We start from the raw sequence: 12,602 nt of genomic DNA, 5'->3' as shown, positions 1-12,602 counted from the left end.
TCAGTGCACAGCGTCATTAACTATCTTTGAAAGGGCCTGCAAGTTACTGATGTAATCGGACGGAATGTCACGCGCCCAAGAAACAGACGCTCGGTTTATTTGGTCACAAAACATATATCCCAATTCACTCAGCCTCCCGCCTAAAAGGAATGCTACACAATGATAACTGAGTTTAATCATTACGTGTATGTGAACTGCTTTGTACATACATATATACAACATTATACATTTGGAGTCATCAACTGCATGTACGTCTGGTTTGGATTACTACAATGTTGTTAATTAAAATATATCTGCAGTTATTACATTGTTGGGGGCACTAAACCTTACAAAGACTTGACATGAGATTAACCAATTTACTAAATGCACTACATTCGCATGATACGACTTTGTGCTGGTTCCGCAAAGTCGCCGTTCAAGGAAGCGAAATTTAACAATTTAAAAGTTCTCAAATAAAAACCATTTCCATCAAGCAGAAACTATGCTGCATCACGTAAACTTGATGTCATATAACTACAGCGATAAGAATGCTCTGCAATTATCTAAATTGACGAGCAGTCACATATAATGAGTTGTTTCCTCACTACGTGACCACAACCGACAGTCACATTGTTGGTGTGCATATTTATCGCCATGGATATGATGGGTTCAATTTAATTGTTAACATTATTTTAAGTTGCAAAATTTGTCATGGCGCATTCATACCCAAATGCTATATGAGATGCTCTGTGGGTTACCTTAATTAATGCTTGATTAGTTTCCATTCGATTTGATATTCTCAACTCAGAGTAATACTGAATTATATGACGTCACATATCAAAAACAAGAATTAATATTACGAGCCAATATTTAAGAATATAATTCTAACCAGACTTCCTGACGAAAAAATCATTTTAAAGGGCGCCGTGTCATGTCGTATTGTTCCATTGGAAGTATAATATATTGAATGCGCGCTGTAGGAGGATGCTTTAAGAAATCAAATACGGGTTGAAACAACACCATGACGCTGAGAGGTATGTTCGCTTATGAATTCGCGTGAAATTGGCTTAATTTTTAATTAGCTTTTTCAGCATTGGCAATGAACTGCTCTTCTAAACCATTCAAATTGTGATTATCTCAACCGTGAATCTGTCCACTCATGCACGAGTGTCTACATAAAAATGTAAAGAATATATCTGACTAAGACATAACATGACCTTGATCTAGTATAGTGGTGGTAATAGTCTTGTCATAGGAATGACAATTAAATAGTATTTACAATGATAAACATAACATTACTACGATGGAATTCATAACACGACATTTCTACAATAGAAAACAGAACACCACATTTCTACAATGGACAATATAACACCACATTTCTACAATAGAAAATATAACAAGATTTTCACAATGGACAATATAACAACATTTCTACAATGGACAATATAACACAACATTTCTACAATGGACAATATAAAACAACATTTCTACAATGGACAATATAAAACAACATTTCTACAGAGGACAATATAAAACAACATTTCTACAATGGACAATATAACACAACACTTCTACAATGGACAATATAAAACAACATTTCTACAATGGACAATATAAAACAACATTTCTACAGAGAACAATATAAAACAACATTTCTACAATGGACAATATAAAACAACATTTCTACAATGGACAATATAAAACAACATTTCTACAATTGACAATATAAAACAACATTTCTACAATGGACAATATAAAACAACATTTCTACAATGGACAATATAAAACAACATTTCTATAATGGACAATATAAAACAACATTTCTACAGTGGACAATATAAAACAACATTTCTACAATGGACAATATAAAACAACATTTCTACAATGGACAATATAAAACAACATTTCTACAATGGACAATATGAAACAACATTTCTACAGTGGACAATATAAAACAACATTTCTACAGTGGACAATATAAAACAACATTTCTACAATGGACAATATGAAACTTACAACATTTCTACAGTGGACAATATGAAACAACATTTCTACAGTGGGCAACATAACACAACATGTCTACAATAGAAAACATTACACATTCCTACAATGGACAATATAACACAACATTTCTACAATAGAAAATATAACAAGATTTTCACAATGGACAATATAACACAACATTTCCACAATGGACAATATAAAACAACATTTCTACAATGAACAACATAACACAAAATTCTACAGTGGACAACATAACACAACATTTCTACAATGGATAACATAACACAACATGTCTACAATGGACAATATAACACAGCATTTTTACAATATTGAACACAACACAACCTTTCTACAATGGGCAACACAACAGTTCTCCAATGGTGAACATAACACTACATTTCGACAATGGGCAACACAACACAGCATTTCCACAATGAACATTACACAGACATTACATTGAACTATAATAACGCATGAGGTGAATATCATTACAAAACTTGGTGAATGTGCCAACACTGATTCCATCACACTACATAAACAAAATTGCATTAGAACAACATTATTCATCAAATCATTTAGATATGACATACTTGCTGGTATGCAGACATAGGCGCCTTGGAATAAACAAGTATTTGAAATTTCACCACAAGACTACATCATAAATCATATTAATTTGCTGTAAACCTGTCAAATAAATTAGACAGCTGTGGACTATGACATCTAAATGATCTGATTGAATGTGACACTCTCAATAAAATTAATAATACAACATCAGAGCATTTTTGTTCATGCCAGTTAGATTACCAGTGTGAGGGATTTAACACTGTCCACATTATCTCCAGGGAAACAAGTAGGGACATAGTGAAATAGCTGTTGGACAGCCATATAATAAGACATCTTGAAAAATAAATGAGCCTGTGCAACTAAATATCTAACACTGCCAGAGCAAGTTAGATTAAAATCTGCCAATTCATCTTGGAGAACCATATGTGGAAACGCTGCCTGACTTTATAACCAAAATGGCTGCTAGTCAGCCATATTTGAATGCATCACCAAAAAAATGACGTTCATATGTAACCGAACAAAATTTTATGAACAGAATTTGTCATTGTATGCAACAAAAACAAAAAGGGAAAACAAAACATTACAAGTACCATCTTCGAAAACAAATCAGCCTTTAATGCAACATTAATTATGCATGAAAAACACACCTACTGAAATATGATACTCAGTACCCATGGTAACAATCAATATGGCCAAGCAACAAATCACCCTATTATGCCTCATAATTATGCATGAATAACACACCTACTGAAATATGACACTCCATAGTAATGATATATCTATGGTAACAATCAATATTGCCAAGTTCCAAGTTATTTCAATCATCTTCCCAACAAATGAGCCTTCAATGCCTCATTAATTATGCAAGCAAAACACCTCTATCCATGCTAACAATTAATTATGCAAATGAAATAATTATTTTCACTGCAATTTAAACAAATTATGTCATGATATGATTTGACACAGTCCCTGTTGTTCAACAGAAAACAAAACTGCAATGAGCTGCTATCTTGAATCAGATCGTAAAACAAATAGATTTGCACATGTATCTGAAAATGGATGATTTTTGGAATTCAAAAAAAACAGAAACAAGTACAATATGTCTCACCTAAAAACCTCAAGGATTAATGCATGAAGTATAAAACTTTATTCTCAAAGTTCTATCAACTACCGGTATGCATACGAATCATGACAAATAAAATTGTGGCTAGAACAAGATCTGAGCTTTCAGACTCTTACCTGGTAACTAGATATATCCAATGATGATATCATAATAACAAGCTATGTTAATTAATCTCATACTTGATTATATTTCATGTTGTGATTATAGACAGCCTGGTGAGCATAACAGTGTTGCGCATGTTAAACAGAAATGCTGCCATGCACACTCAGCAGGGATTATATGCCAGCAGGCATAATAAACTTATATCAATGTGTCTGTAGCAACAGTGTATCGTTCCAACTGATTTAACAGTTCCAGGCAACAAAAACAATGTATTAAGCTATACTACAGTGACATTCAAACACTCAACAGGAGTCTTCAAGTGTCTACTTTTGTTGTGTGACAAAGTAACAATCTTGTTTCAAATACACAGATCATACTGCTACAAACTGTTACACTGTAACTATGGGTCTGCTAGTCAAACATTTTACAACTGACAATGAATGACACTATAGTCTTGATAAAAACATACCACATATTTTAATTTGTTGACCCTTTTATTAGTGTGATCACCCAAATAGTTTTCATTAATGATTTAATTATTACTACTTTATTATTATATAGTAGCAGTTATACTAGTATTTTCTATAATTCCCTGGAAAGTTCTGCTTAAAATTAGGTTACTATGCCCAATTTGAGTAAGATTAGTTATGTAAAGTGATTTAATATCTAAATGTAAATATGCCGTATGTCACAATTTTGACTCTATATTAAAAAAATCAATGTATATCTTAATTTAAATATATGAATAACATTCATAACAAAATATAGCCATAATTGTAGCAAGCTATATTTCTCAAATATTAAATTGGAATAATAACTTCATTACAGTAAAAGATTTAATTAATTGTTAAACGAGTTTTACATAAATTAATTAATTAGGTATCATTATAAATTTAAATAAAACATATAATTTTAAGTCTATGAACACATTACATCAAATCATTCGTATTAAAGTATTCCACTTATTCTTCTGACCAGTAATATCTGGTGAATTAGGTTCACAACTTGAAATATATAAAAATCATACTGTTTACCAATGATTTTTTTTGAAGTTCTAGTGGGATCTAATCTAGTCGGATTTATTTCTCAAATAACTGAGCTATGACTATGAGAACAAATATTTAGATAAACACTACAATATTTGCTGAGCAAATCATCCTTAGAGTCACATAAAAATGTGCTAAATAAATAACATTCTAATCAACATCTTATCAACTTTCACTTTATCAGCTTTGGTTTATCAAGAAACACTAATTTTAAAGAAAAATAAGTATTGGATAATTATAAATTGGTATGAATAATATGCCAATGAGAATACAATATACCACAGTGAATAGAAAAGTACTGGTAGATTATCTGGTTATCTTTTGTTGAGGCAGATGTAAAAAGGTGATTCAATTTACAGCAATTATTATCATGATGACAAATCTGAACTTCACTGACCTTGTATTTATAACACATTCAATATTAATTTTTGTCATGAAGTCAACATTTTTATGAATAAAAAGATGCATTTTCAGATGTCCAAAATAATATAAATTAATATACATCTGTCACCATAACACCAACGCGCCGTAATTTTGCGTTATTTTACAGGGTATTCTCATCCTACCATATTAGGAAATGTGAATTCCAAATATTATGTGCGTAAACGTTTTCTAAAAATAATAAACAAACATGGCTGCCACGAGGGTTTGACTGGACTCCACACAAAGATCGCTGATTTTGTTGTAAACATTTTGGATTTCGGCATTCCCATGATGTTTCCTTGGAAGGAAAAAATGTATAATAATAAGATTATTACGAGGATACCAAAAAGTATGCACTCAGGCAGTTATTCATATCAGAGGGTGCTATTTCACGTCAAATTGTTGGAACAGCATTTATCCCATTTTTATGTATTTTCTATCTTTGTTAATTTTTGACCAAATGAACAAAATATGTCATTGATTGAACTTTTTAAACAAATTTAGAAAAAAAATATGCAATTTTATTATGTGAAAACTAATATTGACTCAAGTTATGTTCACTGCCTGAGATAATGAACATTAATTTATGCATATTCTGAACTTCCATAAATTATTGTTCAAGAATATTTAATTTATGTATTAAACAATGTTTAAATGTTAAAAAAATGTGACGAAGAAAAAAAAGAGTAACAAGGAAAAGGCTGCATTCTATTTTTTAGTCTTTCAAATTACAATTGATATGCTTGAAGACTTTTCAGTAAAACATACAGTCTTTTCTAACAACCACTTGAAGCGTGACTGGAATTTGATGAGAACACAAGGCATAAACATACAGTGCTGACAAGGCTATTCATAGTGCTACCTCTGATATTGTCTGAACATTGACATCCATGCGGATATGAATGTCAAGTTAAATCACTTCATATGGCTTTCAACTTGTATTATTGATCTTGTGTGTTCAAGCCAATAAAAAGAAACATGGATGGTAGAACACAGGAAATATTGATTCAAATTTGTTAGCAAGTAAAATCTGTTTAACTCATTGAAAATCAGATATTTTTATGTTATTTGATGAATTTTTTTTAAACACAAAATTCTTTAGGGAAAAACATATTTCAAAAAAGCATATACATTCTATAATCTATGTATGAAGTACTGATGATAACAGGGAACCTGGAATCACAGAAAAAATCTGAACTGCACTAATCATTTAGCATCAGATGAATGCTTTGTAAAACATGATTCAAAGTGATTGGAAGACTATCTAGCTTCTTTTACACACATACAGTCTCCCCTGGGGCAATTTCAAACTCTCAAACAGCATTTTGAGACTATGTAAGCTGTGACAATGAAAATATGTTTCTCGTGTATTGAGAGAAAATATTCTAATCTTGATACTTTGAGAAGATTTTATGGATGAGGGGAAATATTGATGAAAAACAATGTAATTTAATAAATTCAACACTAGATGGAATTCACCAAAACACGAGAGGGCGCTGCAGTGAATGCAAAATGAATAGATATAGTCAGAAGAGTCTGAAACTGATGTAAGATTACACAAAGGTGAAGTAGTTACATCCATTCATTTAAACTGAACAGTGAACATAAAACATTAAGCTTGTAAAATTTAAGGAGATAATTTGAAAAACAGTTATGCTCACAGCGGAAAAGCTTAAGTTGGGTAATAAAATTCAGCATTATATATTGCTACACAGCAAATGTGCTGTGTGAAATTTGACACTTTTTGTGAGTTTATCCATAAATTCTCACATTTTAAAAATTATTATAATAATGGTGTATTCATTTGTTCAATTCAGTATTCCGTTGAAAATTCAGAAAAATCAGATTAAATTGAATAATGAATGCTATAAAGAATAGTTAAGCTACACATGGTCACTATGTAAAGTTTTCTCAATATGGCATTTTCTAATAACATTTTTATTGTGATTTTATTAATGCAAGCACATTTATTTAATATAGATAAAAATGAGATAAATTTCTTCCAAAATCTGCAGATTGTACTGACTAGTGTGTAATCTTCAACTATTTTAGTTTTCCTTAGGTTATGAATGGAAATGCAAAGTTAAGGAAAACAGATAGCCCTTTTCTCACTCGCAAATTGAGAAAGGTTTAAAAAAATTGTGGCTGCCCTCACAGTCAAGCGTAAATCATTTGATTTAAATTTAAAGCTATCTGCAATAAGAATAAACGTTTTTATTTTTTAGTTAATATTTCATTTGGTCTATATTACAGGATTAAAAACTTCAAACTACAAAGAAATAGATAAATATTGAATGGGTGGTTATCAGTGGTGAAACAAATTCACCAGAAGCCTTCAACTCTCAAAAAGATTTCCACATATTTCCAGCAGATCAGATTTATCACATATAAAATAATAGGGTGAATGAACAAATTTAATTTAAAAAAACAAATAATTCCATAATTAGGTGAAATGATATGAATGTGAATACTGATGAATTTAGTCGTTTCATACAGATTCAATAACAATTTTAGTTGTGTAAAAAATAGGATAATATTTTGGTATTTCATTCATGAATATTGAGTAAACTACAGAAAAAAAGATGTTAGGCATATAAAAGAAACCAACAAGGTCTACTATCAAAATATAGCTGCAGTGTCACAAAGTCAATTATTCATTTTTTTTATGATGAAAAAAATCTAAATTTTCCGCAAAATGACTGTTTCCATGGCAACCAACTATTTAGGCATACACATAGTATGTGGCATGTTAACAGACAATTATAATGGTTAAACTTGTAGGGATAATACCCTAGTGGAAAGAATGAGTTTATGAGATTTGTTTCACACTTTAGTTAACTGTTCCGCAAAACATTGGACATATATTTCCATCAGAGAGAGAAAAGAATTCATAACCTCACTCGTCATAACATTCTGAAAAATTGATACTCACCCAACATTTTGACAACTTGCTTCCTTCGTCTTGTTGTGGCATCAACTCGAAAGCTACTTGTTTTGAGTCGCCCATTGCAATTGCCACGTCGCTTGAAACTGGAATTTCTCTGTCCGTCTTTGAGTTCAGAGCGTGATAGTACTCTTGCTATAAGGCTATAAAGAATACTAATCAACGTCATTGGAATAACGAAGAGCACTAATGCACTGTAGATGTAAAATTTATCAAGCATCTCTCTGGCGTGGTCACTCTTGTAGAAACACATCACAGACAGTTGTGGTTTTGATGCATCCATAACTTGAACGATAAATACTGTTGCTGCAGGTAAGGCAATTATGAACGAAATAATCCAGATTAGGACAATAATTTTGATAACTCGAGATTTCTTTATCATTGTCTTGGCCTTAATCGGGTGGCAAATTGCAATATACCGCTCCACTGTAAAAGTAGTTATGTTCAACACGGTTGTGTACGTACATGCTTCGATAAAGTAGTAACGTGTGCGGCACAAAAAGTCACCGAGAACCCATGGATACATCTGGAGAACCGAGAGAATTTCAGTCGGGCTGGTTAGAAGAAAAACGAGGAAATCGGACACAGCCAAACTCAGAAGATAATAATTGGTTGTGGTGCGCATATTTTTATTGTGCACAATCACAATAATGGTAAAAAGATTTCCAAGCAATCCGACAATGGACAAACCAATTATGATGGTGAGAAACGGAATGATGATATAATACTCATAATGTGATGGCCCGTAGTTTGATGTAGAATTCATGGAACTATTACTAGACATCGAAGTCAGTATAAGTGTAACTACCAGTCGTGGATAGCTGCTTGTAACATGGCCTGCCATCAATTCTGGTAAACTGGTCGTAGTCATGGCAGTTGTATTAGCTTGTGTGGTTGTCATACTATCCATAGTCAGAGTATACTGAGTTACGTTGACTTCCATCACTAGATCTTGGTTAATTCACACACAACTGTTGCAATACATTAACCGCACTCACATTATTCCTCTCTGCATTTATATACAGGGGTACAGGATAAACTCCTACAATGATGCAGATGATTTCGTCATAGTTCTTAATATACGTCATACAGTAAGCAAACTTCCCATATTGTTGATCAAATTTCAGAGCGAAGCTACAGCGGTGGTAATTTACCCAACTCAAGCAACGGTATGAGCAGCTGCTCTCGCTTCACAACTTAATTCATTTTATAGTACCTTTACTTTGCTGTATGCATCGGTAATTTAATGAACAAGCTATCCACCCCTGCAGTAAAGTGTAATCTTCTAACAATTGTTTCTTCCAATCGGTGTTAAGGAAATGGAATTGTCCCTTTGAGCTTATAAATAATACATTAGCAAGGGTGTTGAATAACACCAACAGTTGGTGATACTGAGACAGATTAGAGACGTCTTCCGTTAACAGTTGACATGAGTAGTCTATTCAAATGACACACTAATCGTCATAGCAATACTCCTGTTCAGACAGATCAGTATCTGGTTTTCTGTGGTTGAAACACACTTCACATTGCTTATGCTCCAGCAAGCAAAGCTTGTATTCATTCTAAAATGCGTGTGCACTGTTACCGTGAATGAGCATTTCAGACATATCTGATAAAGTGGTTTCGATTATTATTATAAACACCATGGCAAACTCTTGTGTGTCATTCACATATGCTCGTGACAACCATAACTTGTTAGCTAAAACTCAGCATCCAGAATTATGCACTGTCCATTGTACAATGCTGTAATACACAATAATACTAATATAGAGTTGGTCACGAGCAAGGCCTACAAAAGCAAACAGAAAAATTGAGAGTATTTTAATAACATACTTTTGTGGTATAAGCCAAATGTCAGGAGGGCATAACCAGATAAGGGTTGGGGCAAGCTTTATATTGCAAATAAAAAGGATATCTATTTTCGGGGGAGTTGCCACAAATTACAAGGTGACTGTGTTCTAGGGAACAGGACAGGCTTAGAAATGATAATTGAAGTTATTAATCAATAATCTTTGTTCCCATATCCAGGTGAGAAAAAAAAAAATGCACTCAAGCAAAAAATAAAGACCTTTGCTTGAATATTATTGTTGATGGGATGGAAGATGGTATGTAGACTGTGCAAATTATATTGTTTGTTTTTGCTTTACTGTTATCAAAACAAATTTTGTTATAAATATTATTTTGTTGTAAATTCCCCCTGTGTTAAGATTGTTTTTTTTAAACAGTTTCTTGTTTGTTTTTTAGTGTTTCGATGCAATGATTGACAGGCTCATTCATATTCCACCTATCAGTCTTGATAGTTTATTAGAAACTATGCCAAAACTGAAAATTTTGCACGCAAGCATTTCATTTTAAAATTTGTTGTTGTTGATGGCATTGCAAGACAGTGTCAAAGGTGCCTAAAGATACTAGGCTATACATCGCTGCAAGAATACCAATGAGTGGTCATCAATGCTTCCCACAAAAATATAGTATGGTCTAGCCCTTAACAGATAATAGAAATTAATAAATGGCAGTGATTAACATGGTCACTGCTTCCATTCATAGCAGTATCAGTCTGATACAATTACTCACAACACTTATTTGGTTGAAATTTCAAACAGGGATCTCCCCCAATTATAGTATGGTCTAGCCCTTAACAGATAATAGAAATCAATAAAAGGCAGTGATTAACATGGTCACTGCTTCCATTCATAGCAGTATCAGTCTGATACAGTTACTCACAAAATTTATTTGGTTGAAATCTCAAACAGGGATCTCCCCCAATTATAGTATGGTCTAGCCCTTAACAGATAATAGAAATCAATAAAAGGCAGTGATTAACATGGTCACTGCTTCCATTCATAGCAGAATCAGTTACAGTTACTCACAATATTTATTTGAGAAATCTAAAACAGGAACCCCCCCAAATTTGTTTTGGTCCTCCCCTTGAAAGATAATAGTAATAATAAATGGCAGTGATTAACATGGTCACTGCTTCCATTCATAGCAGAATCAGTTACAGTTACTCACAATATTTATTTGAGAAATCTAAAACAGGAACCCCCCCAAATTTGTTATGGTCCTCCCCTTGAAAGATAATAGTAATAATAAATGGAAGCGATTAACATGGTCACTGCTTCCATTCATAGCAGTATCAGTCTGATACAATTACTCACAACACTTATTTGGTTGAAATTTCAAACAGGGATCTCCCCCAATTATAGTATGGTCTAGCCCTTAACAGATAATAGAAATCAATAAAAGGCAGTGATTAACATGGTCACTGCTTCCATTCATAGCAGTATCAGTCTGATACAGTTACTCACAAAATTTATTTGGTTGAAATCTCAAACAGGGATCTCCCCCAATTATAGTATGGTCTAGCCCTTAACAGATAATAGAAATCAATAAAAGGCAGTGATTAACATGGTCACTGCTTCCATTCATAGCAGAATCAGTTACAGTTACTCACAATATTTATTTGAGAAATCTAAAACAGGAACCCCCCCAAATTTGTTTTGGTCCTCCCCTTGAAAGATAATAGTAATAATAAATGGCAGTGATTAACATGGTCACTGCTTCCATTCATAGCAGAATCAGTTACAGTTACTCACAATATTTATTTGAGAAATCTAAAACAGGAACCCCCCCAAATTTGTTATGGTCCTCCCCTTGAAAGATAATAGTAATAATAAATGGAAGCGATTAACATGGTCACTGCTTCTATTCATAGTAGGAACAGCTCATTGTAGTTACTCACAATGTCAATTTGGCTATAATCTCAAACAGAGATATAGCAATATAAAAAAAGCCCTCATACTTGTAATGTAATGGTAAAACTCTGTATCACAAATTGAATATACGTATGATACGTTCATTTACAAAACTGGGGGGGTTCGTGTACATTTTGTAGTAAACATGCGATATGCATATGCAGGTACTGTAAAATACTTTATTTTAGCTGGAATTAACTTTCGTTGAAAATACTTTTTAAGTGATTTGTATGGAATTTATTTTCACTGTTTTTTGATGAGTTGAATGTAGAAAAAAAGTATATTCGCTGGATTATATTTTTACTGAATCATTACTACAGCGAAAATAGCATAAATTAATTCCAAGCGAAAATAAAGTATTCTACAGTAATCTATAAATACCAAACAATCATGATTTTTTCATTTTTTATTAAATGTTGTACTTAAAATTCATTTTTATAAGTTTGAGTATCTTCATTTGACAACAGTCACAACAACTATCTCAGGCATTGGTTCCATTTGCTATTTGCATACACACATTGTAGGAATACACATTGTAGAGTTATGTCTCTTGGCAATTCTTAAAAATAATTTTAAACATTTTCCAACATTGATATCACTGCTCTATTGTATGTATGAATTGCAAGTAAAAATGCTAATAGTATGTAGAGCATTTTTGT

At 32.4% G+C, this 12,602-nt stretch overlaps 2 protein-coding genes across 2 annotated transcripts in view; both read right to left on the bottom strand.

Annotated features, from left to right (window-relative positions):
• Window positions 1–9,131, bottom strand: part of LOC102808741 (growth hormone secretagogue receptor type 1-like) — a 61,172-nt gene extending 52,041 nt beyond the window's left edge. The window contains exon 1 of the mRNA XM_078007172.2: window positions 8,177–9,131. Coding sequence (XP_077863298.1) covers window positions 8,177–9,131 — 955 coding nt within the window. The remainder of the gene's footprint in view (window positions 1–8,176) is intronic.
• The window catches only part of LOC144346423 (uncharacterized), a 267,079-nt gene that overhangs the window by 65,663 nt on the left and 188,814 nt on the right, over window positions 1–12,602 (bottom strand). The window lies entirely within an intron of this gene.

Source organism: Saccoglossus kowalevskii, chromosome 14 (genome assembly GCF_978046115.1).
Source record: "Saccoglossus kowalevskii chromosome 14, keSacKowa6.1, whole genome shotgun sequence".
In the NCBI taxonomy this organism is placed as follows: Eukaryota; Metazoa; Hemichordata; class Enteropneusta; family Harrimaniidae; genus Saccoglossus; species Saccoglossus kowalevskii.
Note: the sequence above shows the minus strand (reverse complement) of the source record. Positions and strands in the feature narration are given on the sequence as shown.